Raw genomic sequence first — 20,194 nt, 5'->3', positions numbered from 1 at the left:
TCCCCCAGGAGTCTGGCCAAGTCCCTATACTAGAGCTCACAACTGATCTCAGACTGACATGATCTCTTGAAGGAGGCAGAGGTTAAAGAAGCAGTAGACAAGGAGGACACAGCAGCAGAGGGAGGGAGGAAGATGAACCCTAGGAGAAGCATACCACATCAACAGGACCTTGGTGGGGGGACATAAATGGTCTGAGACTAGATAGAGACATTTGTTCTTTTGCAATAGAGGCAGTTAGGTGGCATAGTGGATAGAGTGTTGGGCCTGGAGTCAGGAAGACCTGAGTTCAAAGCAGTCCTCAGATACTTAGTAGCTATGTGACCCTGGGGAAATCATGTCACCTCTTTTTGCCTCAGTTTCCTCATCTGTAAAATGGGAATAATAAAAGCACCTATCTCACAGGGTTGCTGTGAGGATTAAATGAGATAATATTTGTAAAGCATAGTGCCTGGCACACAGTAAGTACTATATTAATAATATTAATGATGATAATGAAATATCCTCAGTAGCTCTGTGTCAGAGCTACAGTTGCTAATGCAACTTTCTTTCTCTGGACCTATTAGCTGTGGCCAGTTATTGAACTTTCTGCTACCTACTAGTGAGATGTGACAATAGAATCATGGTCAGTCAATCCTAGGGATGGTGTGGAGGTAAAATCATAGAATGCTCAAGCCAGCAGTCTCCTTAGAGGTCATTTTGTCCAATTCCCTCACTTTGCAAGTGAGAAAACTAAGCCCCAGGTTGGTTTCGAGTCGCCCAAAGTCACACAGCTATAGAGGAAATTCACATTTCTTATTTTCAGTCGAATGTTCTTTCCATAAGCATATCTTTCTGGATTTTGCACAACATTTGTATTAACCACATCTAACAGAGCATGTATAGTAAACATTTTTTTGTCAGTGAATTGGGTGAAGCTAAATGACATGCACCATAACAATAGATCTGATAAGCTCCAAACAGGGTTCATAGAGCCATAGAATTTCAGAGCTGGAAAGCACTTTAGAGATGATACAGTATTTCTTCATCACACAAATGAGTAAAACGAGGTCTGGGAAGCTTGATGACACAGTGGATGGAATGCTAGGCCTGAAGACAGGAAGACCAGAATTCAAATCTGGCCCTAAACATTTACTGTGTGACCCTGGGCAAGTCACTTAACCCCATCTGCCTCAGTTTCCTCTTCTTTAAAATGAGCTGTAGAAGTGGATGGCAAACCACTGTAGTATCTTTGCCAAGAAAACCCCAAATAGGGTCACAAAAAGTTGGACATGACTGAAAACAACTGAACAATAATGACAAAACTGAGGCTCACAGAGGTGAAATGAGCTGCTTCAAATAACAGACACAATAAGGGATGAACCTTGAGCTCGGCTCCTACTCCATCATCCTTTCCCCCAAACCTTATTCTCTTAAGATCTAGAGCTTATCACCCACTTTTGCAGAGGAAAAAAACTGGCCTGTTATAATAATAATCATAGCTTAATTTATTTAATCCTTTTAGTTTAAGAAGTACTTCCATCCCAACAATATTACAAATATTATTCCCATTTGACCAGCAAAATACTAAAATTCTGAGAACTTGGGTGCCAGTAGTCACAGAGCCAGTATCTCAGGTGGGATTTGCACCCTAAGCATTCTTTCCACTACACTGTTAAAGGCAAGAATATAATAAAAACTCTGTTAAGAAAACCAAAAGCCAACAAGGTCAAGTCAGTGGCAAAGGCTGATAATAAAAGATCAGGGTACCATTCAATGAATATTACAGCTCTTGTTTCATGCTGCCCCAAGAGCCATCAAAGTGACACTCTTCTTATATGAGCCCAATCTTGATTTCCCCTGAGACCTGAGAAACTAATGATGGAATACAGTTGGGCCTTGAGTGTTGAAAAGCAGCCCACCTTGGATATAATTTGAGCAATTTGATCTGCTCCCTAGAAAGCCAACGGGCAGGGTTTTTGAGATGAACTTTTCCAATGCCATCAAGAGCTAAATGAACACAGCATAGAAATGTTCTCTCTTACATGGGTTTACTGGTTTGGAGCCACTGATACAAATTATCTTAGATCTCCCAGGTATTAAAGGGATATGGCCTAATAGCCTGACCCACAGAGTATGACTAAACACAGATGACAGGGATTAATTTCCTTTGGGTCTGGTTTATGTCATGCCACCATCTTTTCATGTCTTATTGAACTTGCTAACATTTAAATGAAGGGAAAAAATGGAGCCGTTTAAATGGTGTAGCATTTCTGGAATATTTCATGCCCAAGTCTAGTGCATTTTGGCAATTGTTTTGAATTAAGGAGGCAAGGAATTTTTTCTCCAGAAATATCAGTTTCCTATAGAAGTTAGATTCTAGGCACCTGTTAAGGATGAAGTGCTTTAGAGAGATGGGAAGATTGAAATAGTGACTTAGTCACAGTGTTCAAGGGTTATGACCAAGGGGATAGAGAGCAATTGCAATTCATCTTAAGGGAACGTAAGCTAAAACTGCAACAAAATATACAGAGATGAGCCAGAAGAAAACGTTTCTCTAATTCGCTATTATTTCAATGGTACAATGTGATGTGATTCCGGGGCCATGTTTGCAATCACCATTAACCAACACAGCCACATGACTGCTGAAGGCCTCACAGAGTCTAGTGTATTAGAATATTCTGATACAGAAATAAGAGGTCTGTAGGAGCCACAGGTCACATGTGAAAGATTCAGATGTGACCCCAGAGGTATAGTCTGATTGAGGCCATTTTCTGAAATTAACCTAGGCTCACCAGTTGCATGAAGAAGAGGAGGAGGCAGAGCAGGAGAAGGAGAGTTATTTAAAATGTTACAAATTAAGGGCAGAACAGATCCAGTATCCTATTGAACGCTCTGCCCTCTAGACAGGTAATAAGGTTATATGTATGCAATAAGAATCAGTGAAAGGCTCAGGAGATAGTACTGACATGACCAGATCTGTGTATAATGAAGATACTCCTAAGGGTGCAAAGAGGATCAACTGAATCCCCACTTCACCCTCTTATCTCCACATAGAGTTACACTTGAGCTACTCTAGACTGTAGCATTCTGAAAGGTGTTGAATAGGAGAAGAATCTCTGCAGTGTCCCCCAGAAACCAATTACAGCTCTCATGTGCAATTTAGGTGAGCTTCTTGAGGAAGCTTTCCCTAATCAACACTCTACTCCCCTTATTTTTTTCTTTCTCTTTTAATTTTAAAAAAATTTATGGAAGAAAACAAGCATTTCCATAACATGTATAACAAAAAAGATGATTGCACACGAAACTGAAAATCTAGTATATACAACTTGCTATTCCTTTTAAATATATAATAGAGTTATCATGTAAATTTCTTTTTTTCTTCCCTTCCCCCCTGCTCTGAAGATGGCTACCATTAGATACAAATATACATATATATGTGCATATATATACATACACACATATACATATATACACATGTATTTATATATATATATATATATGTAAAATTATATATACTTCTATTTATCACTTCTTTTTCTGGATGCATGTCTTTAATAGTTTGGGTGTTTATAACAGTCAAAATGACTTATTCACTAAACATTCTTAAAACAGTATTGCTCTTATATACAATGTTCTCTTGGTTCTGCTCACTTTACTCTTCATTATTTCATTAAAGTCTTTCCTTGTTTTTCTAGATCAGTGAGTTCATCATTTCTTATAGCACAGTAGTATTTCATTGCAAGCCTATAGTCTTTGACTCAGCAATACCACTGCTAGGTCTGTTTCCAAAGATGATATGTTCTAAAATGTTTATAGCAGCTCTCTTTGTGGTGCAAAGAACTGAAAATTGCAGGGATGCCCATCAATTAAGGAATGGCTGAACAATTTGTGGTATATGATTGTGATGGAACACCCCTCTCCCTTTCAAGAAATTAAATCCCTCTCCCATGCTCAGAAAAGAACCAAAGAGAAGAACGTTCTTCTTAGTCTCCAAAGCAAAGTGTTGTCATTCTTATCATCATCATCATCATCATCATCATCATCAACAATAACAACTAAAAGCAGTTGTTGACTACTCTATTGTGGGAAAACAGGTATTTTAGCAAGGACATTGGGGCTTTTCCTGATGATTTATGCAAATCTCCTGCTCTTTCCAGACTAGAGGAGAGTTACTGGTTGGGTACTGAGCTCTGCTTCTACTGATCATTGCCTTGCTCCACAGAGTTACAGAATCATAGAGATGGAAAGGATCTTGGAGGTCCTCTATTACAGTGGTGTCAAATTCAGATAGAAATGGATCCCTGTGGGTTACATATTGACTTAGAAACGACAAATTAATATCAGCAATGTTCCATTGTAGGACTGCTAGGTGGCAGTGGCTGGTATCTTATCTTGCCAGGTGATCTTCAGAATGTTCCTAAGACAATTCAAATGGAAGCGATTCAGTTTCCTGGCATGGCATGGTATACTGTCCAGGTTTCACAGGTATACAAAAATGAAGTCAGCACAATGGTTAAATTGCCCATTCAAATTCTGCTTCAGAGAGCATAACTCTGATGGGCTGGCCATGTTGTTCAAATGTAAAACATGTATTTGCCAAAAAGACTATTTTATGGAGAACTCACACAGGTCAAGTGTTCACATGGTGGTCAGAAGAAGTGATACAAGGACACTCTCAAGGTCTCTTTTAAGAACTTTGGGATTAATTTTGTGACATGGGAGATAATGGCACAGGACTGCTCAGCATGGTGTGTGCCCACATCAGGGAAGGTGCTGTGCTCTATAAGCAAAGGAGAATTGAAATAGATCAAAACCAAAGAAACAAAAAAGCAAGATGCATAAATTTAGAGAATCTACCCCAAATGTTCACATGGATTATTTGTGCCCAGCCTATGGTAGAACATTCTGAGCTTGTATTACACTAATTAGCCAAGGTTGGACATATTGAAACTTCACTCTAGCATAAATGGTGTCATTTTGGTGGTCTTTGAGAACAATGGACAGCAATCAACCAACTAGGTGGCATCATAGTGCGTAGAGTGCCATGTCTGGAGTCAGGAAGACTCATCTTTTGAGTTCAAATCTGGCCTCAGATACTTATTAGCTGTGTGAGCTTGGGCAAGTCACTTAATCCTGTTTGCTTCAGTTTCCTCATCTGTAAAATGAGATGGAAAAGAACATGGCAAACCGTTCCTGTATCTTTGTCAAGAAAACCTCAAATGGGGTCACAAAGAGTCAGATACCACTGAAATAAATGAATGATAAATGTTGCATTGTGTTTTTATTCATTTTGTTGAATATTTCCTAATTGCATTTTAAAATCTGGTTCTGGTTGTTTTGCAGCCTGTAGAATGTGATTTTGACACCTCTGTCCTCTCAAATCTGTCCCATATCCAAAAAGGAATCTTTACTAGGATCATGCTGTAAATTTCGAGTCAGAAGAAATTTTGGAGGCCATCTAGCCCAACCCCATAATTTAACAGATGATAAAACTGAAATCTGGAAAGGTTGTGACCTGCCCAAGGTCATAGATATTGTCCATGTCGAATATGGGATTTGAACATGAGTCCTCTGATTCCAAAGCCATGCTTTTTCTCACTGAACCATTCTACCTCTATCCACAAGCAGTCAACCACTGTGACACCTTTCATGATGAGATTAGCTCTTGAAGTAGCCCATTTCACTTTTGGACAGCACCAATCAGTTGAAAGGTTTTTTTCTACATCAAACCAAAAGTCTGCCTTTTCCCATTTCCTAAATATCTAAATATTCTTACTAAAAGCAGAGGTCTAATCCATCTTTCCTATTTTAGTGCTTGAGGACAGCATTAATATCCTCCCTAAGCTATCTTCTCTTTTCTAGCTATTCTAAATATCCTCATTTTCTTCATTGTACAGGGGAAAGAAAAGCACCAGATTTGGAGTCAGAAGACCTGGATTTAAATACCAGGCCTGATACTTGTTACATTTATGTTCTTGAAAAGTCAATTAATCTCTTTGGACCTTAATTTCTTCATTTGTAAGTGGTTAGACTATCAGGCTCCCAGTATCCCCTTTTAACCTTAAATCTCTGATCCTCTGATCTTCATATGGTAGAGCTTTCCATTTCCTCATCATCCTTGTCACCTCTTCTGGATTTAAATGATCTCATTCAGAAAATCACCAATGCCAAAAATATCTGCCCAATTCGCCTAGTGTCACAGAAAATTCCCCTGCCTGATAGACAGAAATTGTCTGACCATGATTAAACAAAGCAAGTCTAACAGATGGTCTCCATCCTTTAGAATCTGAAATCTGAGATAGACAATTCCTGATGTGAACAAACATCAAAAAAAAATGTGCAGTCATGATCAGTTGGCAATGTGTGCATTGTTAGAGATTTTCGGGTAGAACTTGCATGATCCCTTGTTAAGGATGTTTTTAGAAGGGATTCCCACTAAGGTATTAATTAGACTAGGTGCTCAATGGTTCTGTAAACTTCGAAACTAACATTGCAGAGATTATTAACCTATGGGTTGAAAGAGTCAGCCAGCCAATAAGCATTTATTTTATGTTTACTAAGTGTAATCTACTAAAAGACAGGACTCAGAAATATTTCAACAAGCTGGAAAGGTGCTCCCAATCAAATAAAATTAAATATAATGTAGAAATACTTGTATTAAAGAACTGAATTTCTTAAGTACAAGATGGATACAGCAGGGAGGGAGTCATAGCTAGTTAGTAGTTTGTCTAGCAAAAAAACTGGAATTGTAATAGACAACAAGTTTTATGTTAGCAGCTAGTCAGTTAATTAGCATTTATTAAACATCTATAATGTGCCAGATGCTGTTTTAAGTGCTACAAAGAAAAGCCACAAAAACAAAAAAAAATCCAAAAACAAAAACAAACAAACAAACAAACAAAACCAAAACAGTTCCTGCTCTTGAGGAGCTAATATTCTAATGGGGAGACAATATGTAAACAACTAGGGACAAACAAGATATATAAAACAATAATTTAGTCCAACCCCTTCATTATGTAGGTGTGGAAATTAAGAATGAAAAACTTGAAATGATTTGTCAAGTATTAAATAGTAATATAATTAAGAATGAAAAACTTGAAATGATTTGTCAAGTATTAAATAGTAATATAATTCTACTTTTTTTTCAACATATTACAAAATTACAAATTCTAAAATCTATAAACGTATCAACTGTTAGTCAATACTGGCTAATTAAATAGAAACATGGACTCTCAGATCTGGAAGAGACCTCAGAAGCCATATGATTTAATCCATATCTTCATAAGACTCCCCTCTACATAATAGTCCCAGTGGTCACATAGGAAGTATACACATAGCAGTTACCTTAAAAAAATAGCCCATTTCGCTTTTGGGGCATAGTAGCCTCAAAGTAGTCTCAGAATTAAGGCGCTAAGATTAAGGAGGACTGGGAAAGGCTTCTTGTAGAAAGCAGGACTTGAGCTGAGATTTGAAGAAATCTAGGTGATAGTGAGGAGAAGAAAGTTTCAGGCATGAGGTGTAGCCAGAAAAAGGTAATGTGATTTGGGGGTCTATTGAGTGTAAGGTCCAGCTTGAGGAAGGTGAAAGTCCCTGGTCAGACTATATCTGGAGTATTGTGGTTAGATCTGGGCACCACATTTTTGGAAGGACATTGACAAGTCATAGGAGAGTGACCAGGATGGGTGAGGGAAATGGAAACTGTGCCAACTAGTATTAGTTAAAGGAAGTGGGGAGGTTTAGCCTGCATTAGGGAAGCTTTATGAGAGGGATAATAGCTATCTTCAAGTATTTGAAGCACTGCCATGGGAAAGAGGGATTATCTCTTTCCTGTTTGACTCCAAAAGGCAGGGATAGGAGCAATAGATTGAAGCTGTGGAAAGGCAAATCTTTGATCAATTTAAGGAAAAAACTACCTAGCCACTAGAAAGACCCCAAAGTGAAATGGGCTTATTTTTTGAGGTAACCACTATGTATATCTTTCCTACATTGCCACTGGGGATGTTACGTGGAGGAGATTCTCATGAAATGTGGATTAGATTAAATGGCTTCTGAAGTCTCTTCCAGATCTGTCTGTGTTTCTACTGTAATTGGCCAATATTAACTAACAGTTTGTATGTTTGTAGATTTTAGAAATTGTAATTTTGTAAAATGTTGAAAAAGAAGTAGAGTTATATTGCCATCTAATACTTGAAAAGTCATTGCATCTTTTTTAATTCTTAATTTCCATACCTATGTAATGAAGGGGTTAGACTAAATTATTACTAAAGTCTCTTCTAGCCTGAACATTTTGAGTCTTTTTCCATTCCATAAATCTAAACTAGTTACTGTCATCTGTAACTACAAGGTAACTCTCTTACCCCAGTTCCAGTTGCTAACTGAGCAGGAAAACACAGATAATGATTCAAAACATTAGATGAAGAGAACGACTTTTGAGCTTGGAGTAAAAACCAATCAGCCATGCTCTAGGCTTCAATTTAGATTAATATCTTCAATGGTCATTGCAATTATAAAGGTTGGATTTGGAAGTTAGTGGGTCATACGGATCATTAAAGCTAAGTTCACCACCTCTTTCATTTCCTGCTGCAGATCTAGGACCACCTCCAAAAAAGAGTAGTTATATAAAAATCAATCAAAAATATTTATTAAGTGCCTACCAGGTAGTAAGCTCTGGTAATATAGAGACAAACAGGAGATAATCTCTGCCCTTAAGGAGTTTATAATCTAGTGAGAGAGGAGACAACATGTATACACATACTCATATAGTTAGAGAAAAATAGATACAAGGGAATTTCAGGGTGGCTTCATGGAGAAGGTAATACTGGAGCCTTGCAAGGAACTAGGAATCTTAGACTCAGTATCCTAAGGGCACCAGTGAAGAGGTGGTAATTCCAGACATGGGAAACGGCCAAAGTAAAGGTGTGATGGTGGTGGGAGATACAGTATTCTATATGAGAAATACTAAGTAGGCCAGTCTGGTTAAACTGTATTTTACATAAATACATCATAAGGCTAGAAAGGTAGATTGAGGCCAGGTTGCAAAAGGGCTTAAAATGTCAACCACAGAAGTTTACATTTGATGCTCAAAGAAGAAAGGAGCCACAGAAATTAATTGAGTAAGAGAAAGATAGAACATATAGGACAAAGGATAGAACAAATACTTTGGAAGCTGTGTGGAAAATGTATCAGAGAAGGGAGAGAATTGAGGCAGGAAGACCTCAGAATCACAGAATTTCAGAGTCCAAAGGGATTTTGGTGGCCATTCAGTCCAATTCATAGATACAAATAAACTGTACTATAATATAACAAGTGGTCATTCAGCCTCTACTTGGAAAACTCAATTACTTTTGGACAGTTCTGTTAGGATGTTTTTCCTGATACCAAGTTCATCTTTCCCCTTTACCATTTCCACTCATTGCTCCTGATTCTGACTTGCATTAATTAGGAGGCTATTGTAATAGTCAAGGAAAGACAAGACATAAGAAGCCTTAAGTAGGGTGATGATTGTTAGAGTGGAAAGAAAGGATGATATGAAGAAATGCTGTAGAGAAAATACCAAGATTTAGCAACTGATCAGATATGTGTGGAAAGGGAGACTAAGTATTTGAGGATGACACAGGTTTTTAAGCTGGGTGATGGCAAGGATAATAGTAGCCCTGATAGAAAAAAGGAAATTTGGAAGAGGGGTGGGTTTGGGAAGAAAAATGATGAGCTGCTCTGTTCTGGATTTGTTGAACCTGAGATTCCTGTGGGACATTGAGTTAGAAATAACCAGTTGGTGGTGTGGTCCTAGGGATCAGAATAGAGACCAGGTACTGGCTATAGAGATCTGCAAATCATAAAGATGATGGGCTGAAAAGGCCATCAAGAGATAGAATAGAGAGTGGGAAATCCAGGGTAGAGCTGGGATATGAATGATAAGGATCTAAAAAATGAGACTGAGAAGGAATGACGAGGTGGATTGAAAGAGAACCAAGAGAAAAGAGTGTCACAAAAACTCAGAGGAGAGAATATCTAGAAGAAGAGGGTGGTCAATTGGTACCAGATGTTACAAAGAGATCACAAAGGAGAAAGAATAAATAAAATGCAGCCAATTTGGTAATCAGACTTTTTTTTTAACTTCAGAGGGGGCAGTTTCATTTCAGTAATGAGGTCAGAAATCAAATTGCCAAGTACTGAGGAGTGAGACTCCTGATCTCAGCTAACTTGCAAATTTATCTATCTCTTACACATTTAGAATCTAGGGAGGAAATAAACAAAAAGGTCTCTGGATGGACACCATTAATGTCACAAAGTTTATTCACAAAAACTCATGAATTTTATTCATAAGAGAGCCCCTCAGGCCCATCCTTACAGCTTGTTTACTCTCATTTTACATGTAATTTTAATGTGCATGTTATCTGATTGCCAAGCCTATAGCAAATTAGAAGGCACATGGCCTTGAGCATAGTAGATGCTTATTAAGTGTTTATTGAATTGAATGGAAAATAAAAGAAATTGGAAGGGGGATGTGAGCCTGTTTTAGGCATAGTGAGAAGTTGTGCTGACAGTCTTGAAAACAGAGGAGCAGACAAAAGCCATAAATACTGGACACAAGATCTCAAATAATGAGTAGTCTAAGGCCATTTAATGAAGGGGCAAGTATCCCTGCCCATTTCAGTGGGCCTTGAATGTTTCTCTATATTATAGAGTAAAATAATAGCAGATGTTCATAATAATGGTCTTAAGTTGCCAGGAACAGGTTGTTATGTTCAGTGGACTCTATTTATGAAGTCAGGGCAGCATGTTTGAAAATGATGCTTGGGGTCATGTTTCTTTATGTACTTACAGACTTTCTCCCCATCAACCCTACCCTCTACTGCTACACTACATGCATGCAAAAGCCATGCTGAAAGTGGCTGTCTAGGGTTTATGCTTGGGCATTCTTTGCAGATGTGTGACTGGGTTCTCGGAAACATGCCTTGCCTGCTAGGAGACTGGCTGTGTTCTTTTATGTGTTATGTCCCTGTTCCATGTAATAAGTTTGAAAGAAACAAAGCTCATTCCTTATGAAAAAGGGCAAGCAGGAAAAGGCAGATAAGATAGGAAATCAGACAAAGAAAATATCTTCTGCTTGGTTTCTGGGTTCTTATTCTCCTTCCTTTGGAAGTGCCAATATTGCCCTGTTGTGTGCATGGGGTACTAGAAAGAACATTAGACCAAGAGTTGACTCCTGGGTTTTTAGCTCACCTTGACACATATGTTAGCTGTGTGATTTGGGGCATGTCCCTTCCCTCCTCTCTCTTCCTTGGTTTCCTTATAAAATGAGGAGTTGCATTTGATGACTTCTAAGGTCCCTTTGGGCTCTAAATCTTATTATTGACTGAATCTAGTTCATGAGGTATGAACAGGAACTAAGTTCATGAGGAGATGCATGTATGACAATAATATGAGACTGATTTCTAAGGAAACATACCAAGACTTATGCACCCAGCTCAGTAGTGAGCAGCAATAACAACTATTTGTGTAGCATTTTAAGGTTCTTTAAGTGTTTTCTTCACAACAACCACATAAGGTAGGTAGGATGGGTATTATTTTCTCCACTTAGACATGAGAAAACTTAAGTGTATAGAGGTGAAATGACATGGTCAGACCCACAATTAAGTACTAGAGACATTTTTGAACCCAGGACTCTTGACTTCAGATGTGATACCCTTTCTTTTCTGCTATGGTGTCTCTCAAAGTAATCATCTCGAGGGGCTGTCAATTTGCTCCATAGGTATTAGCATTGCCTAAAATGTGTTTGGAACTATCTTCAGAGCCTGTATCACATTCTTTTGAATATCCTCTATGGTATTAAATCTTTGTCCTTTTAGCAGATTTGATTTTCTATATCAGCCAGAAGTCATATAGAGCCAAGTCTGGTAAATGAGATGGGTAGAGAAGTAGAGTTACATTACCTTTGATTAAAAGCAAGTCAGGATTATAATAAGGTGTGTGTGTGTGTGTGTGTGTGTGTGTGTGTGTGTGTGTGTCTGTCTGTCTGTGTATCCATGTGTCCTTAAGACATTCCTTTGGAGAATTCCACACGTTCAGCAATAACAATATTGTTAGATTTAAATTCATAGACTTAAGAGATGGAACAGATTATCTGGTTACAATCATTTATTTTACAATGAGGAGATTGAGGCACAGAGAAGTTAGTAATATTTCAAATTTATGTAGTACTCTATAGCTTACCAATTGCTTTTCTCAGAGCAGTCTTATGGAAGAGATAGAAAGAATTGATGACTGTGGTTACTGAGGTGTTTCCAGTGGTCTTTCAAAAAGAGTAGGAATGGGATAGCTGGGTGGCTGGTGCAATGACCTGAGTTCAAATCTAGCCTCACACACTAACCGTGTGACCCTGGGCAAGTCACTTAACCCCAAATGCCTCAAACCCCATCCCCAAAACAATGGGACAGCACTTCAAATATGAAGATGAACAAATGTCACTTTCTTTCAAAAAAGAGAAAAAAATGAACTTCTCAAAATGTCAGTGTGCTTGAAAAAACATGTTTGTATCACTCTCAGTTTCTTGTCATCTACAAATGCCATAAGCATGTAATCAATACCTTGATCCAATACATTAATTAAAAATATTGTACATACATATATGTGTTTATATCTGTATCTCTCTCTCTCTCTCTCTCTCTCTCTCTCTCTCTCTCTCTCTCTCTCTCTCTCTCTCTCTCTGTCCAAAGACAGAGCTCTGGGGCACTTCACTAGAGCCCTCCTGGATTGATATTGAAAAGCTGCATTAACTTTCTCAGGTCACCATTTAAAACTGAAAGGTTTTGTGACATTGAGAAGTGATCTCATCTACCCTCCTCTATTCCTCCCCTTACCTCCTCTTCAAATCCCAGACTCCATTTGGGGAAGTTCTTCACTAGTCCATGCTGCCTTCATGCCTGTCCTGGGTCTGGTTCTTGAGATGCCTGTGAAGATGGTGGTTGCCACTTTCAACTCAGAATGGAAAAAATAAAATATTGAAAGGGAGGCAATAAACTTGGGGTCTTAAGTGCTATGAGTGCAGCTTTTCAGCTAATGAGGCTATAATAATAATAGCTAAAACTTGGGAGTGTGTCCTGTCCTTATAGACTATCCCACTTATGCACCTCACTGGTTTCATGTCCTTAAACAACTGTAGCAGATGCTGTCCAGGCAGTCAGATAATTGCAAACATTATGGGCTTCAGACCACTAGGCTCAGGGTCAGAGCCTAATATATATCAGCAGAATTTTTTAGAGAAGTCTTTGGGTATGGTAAGCAGAATGAAAGAACCAAATCTTGTGCTATTTACAGCTTGGGATGATTGTTTTTGCCCCCTTTTCCATGTGTTTCTACATCTGATTAATGTAATTCTAACATCTGGTTGAAGCACAATGGGTTTTGAGTACAGATTGTAATGTCACCCTTATAACTTCCCTCGTCATGGCTAGACAAGCCTCAGAAACCTCTTGTAGGCAGCCTCAATACATGCTGTGTACATAATCCCCACATTTGAAGTTTCTACAAATTCAAGTCCAGCCTTTGCTGGAAGACACTTGAAAAGGAGAACTTCCATAGATTCATAGAATCTCAGAGTTGGAGAGACTTCAGAGGTCATGCAGAACAATTCACACATAGAGAGGTATCCCTTCTACATTGTATCCTGGTGATGGTCAACAGGCCTCTGTTTGAAACTCAAATCTACTACCTCACAAAGCAGCCCATACCATTTTTGTATAACTCTTTTCTCTGAAGAGTCAAGATTTTTTTTTCAAAGAAGCAGTGAGTACAACTTTTAAAAGTTGCTTTCTTAAGTGGACCATTCTGTTAGGCAATTCCTCAAGACAGAGGATAGAAAGGTGATATGTCATAAGTGAAGTGTGAACATTTCCCAGATTACAACCCAAAGTAGTTATTAATGTGAAAATACAGGCAGTTTGAAGTCAGGAGACTTGGACTCTGTCTCAGCCATGTCATTTACTAGCTTTATGACCTCAAGCATGTTCCTTAAACTCACTGTGTCTGTACTTCACCTGTCGTTTATGACACAGAGATTGCTGGGATAGCAAACACAATGGAAAACAGAACCAGGATTTGTAAAGCTCTTTATAGACTAGACCACTGATCCGAATTTCATAAGATAAAATTCAATAGAAATAAATGTGAAGTCTTACACTTAGGCTTAAAAAATCAATTGTACAAACACTCAATGGTAGAAGTGTGGCTGAATATCTTGGATATTTTTGTACTGCAGCTCAGTAGGAGTTAACATTGTGATATGGCAGCCAAAAAAATAATAAAATCTTAGCCGCATTAATAGAGGCAGAGTATTTAGAGAATCCTACTGGGTATGATAACCACTTGCCAGCTATGTTATAGAAAGAACTTTTGTTCCCATATAGGCGGAGACTAGATGGCCTTTTTGGACTCTTTGAACTGTGAAAGTCTGTAATTCTAATCAGAGGGATTATTCAGTCTTCTTTTTTGAAAATCAAGATATCAAAATCCCAAGTTTTAGAGTTCCTGTTTCATATGGCAGGTACCCCAAACATCTTAAGTATTGAGCTACAGCTGCCATTACTACTATATTTGGACAACCCCTTGAGGAAATGGAAGATCAAAAGTCCCATGCCTTCTAGGGGAAATTTTCTGAAACTTGTGATTAAAAGGGGACAAGAAAGCACAAATGAAAAGAAAAAAGGGGTAACATCAAAGAAATCATTTTAATAAGAAAGCATATCATATAGTCAGAATCATAATCTGAAGTTTTCTAAACATCCCATCTGTATGTTATATAACATACAGGACTTCTATTAATTCCTGCTCTGCAAAGACTCGGGCTTTAAAAAATTTCCTTGTGGCAGCCACTCTTCCCTGCCCCCAAAGAGATTTTTGGAAAGAGCTGGAGGTGGCAGGGTGGGAAAGGGTATGTTATTTATTTATTCATTGAATCATTAAACACATTTTTATTGTACACCCATTAGTCAAGTCAACAAGCATTTATTAAGCTTATTATAATTATCATTATTATTGTGAACCTACTATGTGCTAAGCAGTGTGCTTAGTACTGGGGTTACAAAGAAAGTCAAAAACCAGTTCTAGCTCTTGAGGAACTCCCAATCTAATAGAAGAGACAACATGAAATCAACTATGTACAAATAAGTTATGTACAGGAGGACGAGGGGATCATCTCCAAGGGAAGATACTAAGATTAAGGAAGACTGGGAAAGGCTTCTTACAGAAGGTGGTCATTAGCTAAGATCTGAAGGAAGCCAGGAAAGGGAGATGAGGAGAAGGTTCCAGGAATGGGGTCAGTTAGTGAAAATGGTCAGAGTTGGGATGTTCAGAATCTTGTGTGAGTATCAGAACAAAGGCCAGTATCACCAGTTCATAGAGCATATGAAAGAAAGCAAGATATAAGATGACTAGAAAAGTAGGAAGGGGGCCTGGTAACTGATTGGATGTAGAGAATGAGAAGGAATAAGGAGTTGAGGAGTTTGGTTTTAAGCCTAGATAACTGGGAAGAAAGGGGTACTATTGATAATAATAGGAAAATTAGCAAAAGATGTTTTTGGGAGAGAAGATAATGGTTTCCTTTTTAGACATGTTAAGGTTGACATGTCAAAAAGTTTTTGTTTATGTTTAACTTAAATCTCTCCTTCTTAAGACCAGAGTTCTGGGCTATGGCTCAGGGAGCAGGAAGAAGGTGGCTTGCAGAGGTTAGGGTTCAAACACATATTTCAGTAGTTCAGCAACCTCCATAGAACCATAGAATCATAGGATTCAAAGGTTAAAGGAATCTCAATAATTAAGTAATCCCAGCCCCTCATTTTGCAGATGAGTTAGCAGAGGTGCTGAGGGGTTCAATTATTTGCCTGTGATTACAGATGTAGTAAATAGCAAAGCCAGGCTTCGAACCCACATCCTGTGACTCCATTGATTTTGCCACAACTCCATGAGTGATCAAGTCACCTATCAATCATTTTTTCTAGGCTCCTTCATATCTGTTCTTTGATATTTTTAAAACAGGTAAAACTTAAATAAGACTCAGATCACTCTGTACCTAATGCTTAGGTTTGCATTTGTACTTATTCCATACACACGCCCCATCACTAAATGTAGGCTTCTTGAAGGTAGGGATCGTCTTTGTCTTGTATGTGTAGCACTTAGAAAATAGAGTCTGACACAATAATCTTTTAATAAATACTTGTTGTTTAGCTGATGGATCAGTGGACCCTGCTATTGAAGATCAGATGGCTTGACAGTGACAGAAGTAGGCAGTGGGCAGGAGAAAAAGTGAATTGCTAGCTGGTAGTTAAAAAAACCAGGGCCATCAATTTATGTATACACTCACACAAGGCAGAATGAAATCTGTCTTAAATTTAATGCCAGCCTTTGCTAGGACAACCTTCATAAGGATGTCACAGAATCTCAGAGTTGGGAGAGACTTCAGAGGTCTTCCAGTTAAATTCCTATCTGGATAGGAATACCCTCTATGTAATACTTGGACTTTATACGAAGAAATTACATCAACTTTATTAGGCCACCATTTAAAATTGAAGCACTTAAAACCAAAGGCTCTAGCTTCTGGGACAGACAAAAAGTGCTGGGAAAACTGGAAAATAGTATGGCAGAAACTAGGCATAGACCACCATGTCGTACTGTATACCAAAATAAGGTCCAAATGGATACATGATTTAGACATAAAGGGTGATACCATAAGCGAATTAGGAGAGCAAGGAGTAGCTTACTTGTCAGATCTATGGAGAAGAGAAGAATTTATGGCAAAACAAAAGATAGAGAACATTATAAAATACAAAATGGATAATTTTGATTACATTAAATTAAAAAGCTTTTATACAAACAAAACCAATACAAGCAAGATTAGAAGGAAAGCAGAGAGCTGGGAAACAATTTTTACAGTGTTTCTGATAAAGACCTCATTTCTCAAATATTTAAAGAACTAAGTCAAATTGATAAGTATACAAGTCATTCCCCAACTGATAAATGGTCAAAGGATATAAACAGGCAGTTTTTCAGATGAAGAAATTAAAGCTATCTGTAGTGACATGAAAAAATGCTCTAAATTACTATTGATTAGAGAAATGCCAATTAAAATAACTCACCACCTCACACCTATCAGATTGGCTAATATGACAGTAAAGGAAAATGATAAGTGTTGGGCAAGATGTGGGAAAATTGGAACAAGAATGCATTGTTAGTAGAGTTGTGAACTGTTCCAACCATTCTGGAGAACAATTTAGAATTATGCCCAAAGGGCTATCAAACTGTGCATATCTTTTGATCCAGTAATACCCCTACTCGGTCTGTATCCCAAAGAGATCCTAAAAAAGCGAAAAGGACCTACATGTGCAAAAACATTTATAGCAGCTTTGTGGTAGCAAGAATTAGAAATTGAGGGGATGCCCATCTATTAGGGAATGTCTGAACAAGTTGTGATATACGAATGTAATGGAAAACTATTGTGCTATAAGAAATGATGAGCAGGTGGATTTCAGAACAACCTGGAAATACTTAAATGAACTGATGCTGAATGAAGTGAGCGGACCCAGGAGAACATTGTACATGGTATCAGCAACATTGTATGATGATCAACTATGATTGATTTAGCTCTTAGCAACACAATGATCCAAGATGATTCCAAAACACTTATGATGGAAAATGCTATCCGCATCCAAAGAAAGAACTATGGAGTCTGAATGCAGATAGAAACATTCTATTTTGACTTTTTTTGGGTTTTTTGTTTTTTTCTTTCTCGTGGTTTTTCCCTTTTATTCTGATTCTTCTTCCACATGACTAATGTGGAAATATATTTAACATGTTTGTACATGTATAATCTATATCAGATTGCTTGCTGTCTTGGAGGAGGGGAAGGGGAAGAGTGAGACAAATTTGGAACTCAAAATCTCATAAAAAATGAATGTTGAAAATTATCTTTACATGTAGTTGGGGAAAAAAAAACAGAATAAGTGTAAAAAAAAAATTGAAGCGGTGCCAAGTAAGCATCCCTACCTCGGTAAAGACAGACCTCAACCACTATATTCCTTTTTCAAAGAAAGGCAAACTTTGGATTCATTTCTATCTCTCCAATGATGAAGATCATCTTAAACCCCCATGTTATATTTTTTTCTTTTGTGAAATGGGAAAGATAAAAATCCCGGCATGGCTGTCCCTGCCCCAAGTGATATAGCCAAAAGAGTATCTGAGAGTTCAAAGTTTGGCTGTGGTACTTATTACCACTTACCCCTTCAGAGTTTTGATTTCCTCTCCTACAAAATGGGGATAATAATGCTTGCACTGCCTTCCTTTTATGGGGTTTTTGTAAGGAAACCAACTTGTAGACCTTAAAATATCATATAAACATGAGTTGTTATTCTTACATGTAGCCTTTGGTAACTAGCCCATTTGTGTTCTCAGAAAACTCAAGAAACTACTCCGAAAGCTGAAGGATGAAACAGAGCCTGGAGAAACTGCCTCTTCAGAATTAAAGCACCCTGAGCAGTGGGACCTGGACTATAGCTTGGAGCCATATACTGGATTGACTCCGGAATATATGGAAATGAGTAAGAATTCATCTTCACCTAATGAGTACAACGTGGGTGGGAACTGGGCAAATAACTTATTAGACTTATGTTTACAGATCTATTTAGTCTCATTCAGGATCATACATTATTTTCATAAAAAGAACCCTGGACTTCAAGTAAAAAACCTGGATCAAGGTCCAGATCTGCTACCAACTAACTGTGTGACCATAGACTAGTCCGTTCACATCTTGGTTTGTTTCTTTATTTAAAATGAGGGAGTTGGACAAATGAGCTCTATGGTTTCATGTAGCTTTACCATGCGTATTTTCTATGATCATTTTTATTCAAAGTTACTATAGATCAGTAGTGTGATGTAAAAGCCAAAACAATTAATATAATCTTGGGCTTCATTGAGAAATATAACTTTCAGGATTGAAGAAATGATTGTGCTGTACTCTACCCTGGTCAGATTACATTGGGAATATTGTGTTCAATTCTGGGAGCCACATTTTAGGAAGGACACTGATAGGATAGAGTCTCTCCAAAGGAGGGAATCAAGATAGTGAAAGGATGTAAGTCTGCGTCATATGAGGATCAGAGGAAGGAACTGGGGGTGATTAGTATGGAGAAGAGAAGACTTTTGGGGAACATGATAAGTGATTAAGGGGCCTTCATATAGAAGACAGAGTAGACCCATTATGTTGACCCTGAAGACAGAACTAGTAGAAATTGCAAAAAAGCAAATTTTGGTTTGATGTCAAGAAAAGCTTACTAATACTTAGAAATATTGAGAAGTATCATGGACTGTCTGGGGCAACAATGGGTTTCCCCCCCATATTGGAGGCCTGCAGGTAGCCACTACATGACTATATGTGGGTTATGTTGGATAAATACATGACCTAAGTATAAAAAGGTCATATACAATCAAATTAGACAATAGAAGGAGAATGTTTGTACAATTATGGATAGGGGAAGAGTTTTTCACCAAGCAAGGAGCAAAGATAATGATAAAAGACACAATGGACAATTTTTAGTAGACAAAGTTGAAAAGGTTTTGACAAAAAAATCCAATCAGAATCTGAAGGGAGACAGTTAGTCAGGGGAGCATTTTTTATAACAACTTTCTCCCATAAATGCCTGATTCTAACATATATGTATATATATGTATGAATGTGTGTGTGTGTGTGTGTGTGTGTGTGTGTGTGTATATATATAGATATATAGATATATATACACATATATATGCATACATATATAAATTTGTATATATATGATGTGTGTATGTATAATCCCCTACAAGATAAATAGTCAAAGAACATATACAGTTTTGAAAAGAAAGCAAGTTGTCAACATCTATGTGAAAAAAATTTTCATATTACTAATAAGAGAAATGCTAATTAAAATAACTGAGGTTCTACCTCATGCCCATCAGATTGGCAAAGATGACATAAAAGGAAAAGGAAAATTGTTGAAAGAGCTATGGAAGGACTGGCACACTAATTCATTGTGGGTGGAACTATGATTGGCCTGATCATTCTGGAAAATATTTTGGAACTATACCAAAAATGATACTCAACTTCATGTGCCTTTTCACCATGTAATATCACTACTAGGATTCAAAGAAATCAGAAAAAGAGGTCAAGGACCTACCTATCACAAAAATA

The 20,194-nt window shown here is 37.8% G+C and overlaps 1 protein-coding gene across 1 annotated transcript in view; it reads left to right on the top strand.

Moving 5' to 3' along the window:
- The window catches only part of ANO2 (anoctamin 2), a 506,846-nt gene that overhangs the window by 419,246 nt on the left and 67,406 nt on the right, over positions 1-20,194 (top strand). The window contains exon 20 of the mRNA XM_078149057.1: positions 18,424-18,569. Coding sequence (XP_078005183.1) covers positions 18,424-18,569 — 146 coding nt within the window. The remainder of the gene's footprint in view (positions 1-18,423; positions 18,570-20,194) is intronic.

This window comes from Phascolarctos cinereus, unplaced genomic scaffold (genome assembly GCF_003287225.1).
Source record: "Phascolarctos cinereus isolate Bilbo 61053 unplaced genomic scaffold, phaCin_HiC Scaffold_1;HRSCAF=81, whole genome shotgun sequence".
NCBI classification, from domain to species: domain Eukaryota; kingdom Metazoa; phylum Chordata; class Mammalia; order Diprotodontia; family Phascolarctidae; genus Phascolarctos; species Phascolarctos cinereus.
The sequence above is the reverse complement of the archived record's forward strand: the minus strand, read 5'-3'. Positions and strand labels throughout refer to the sequence as shown.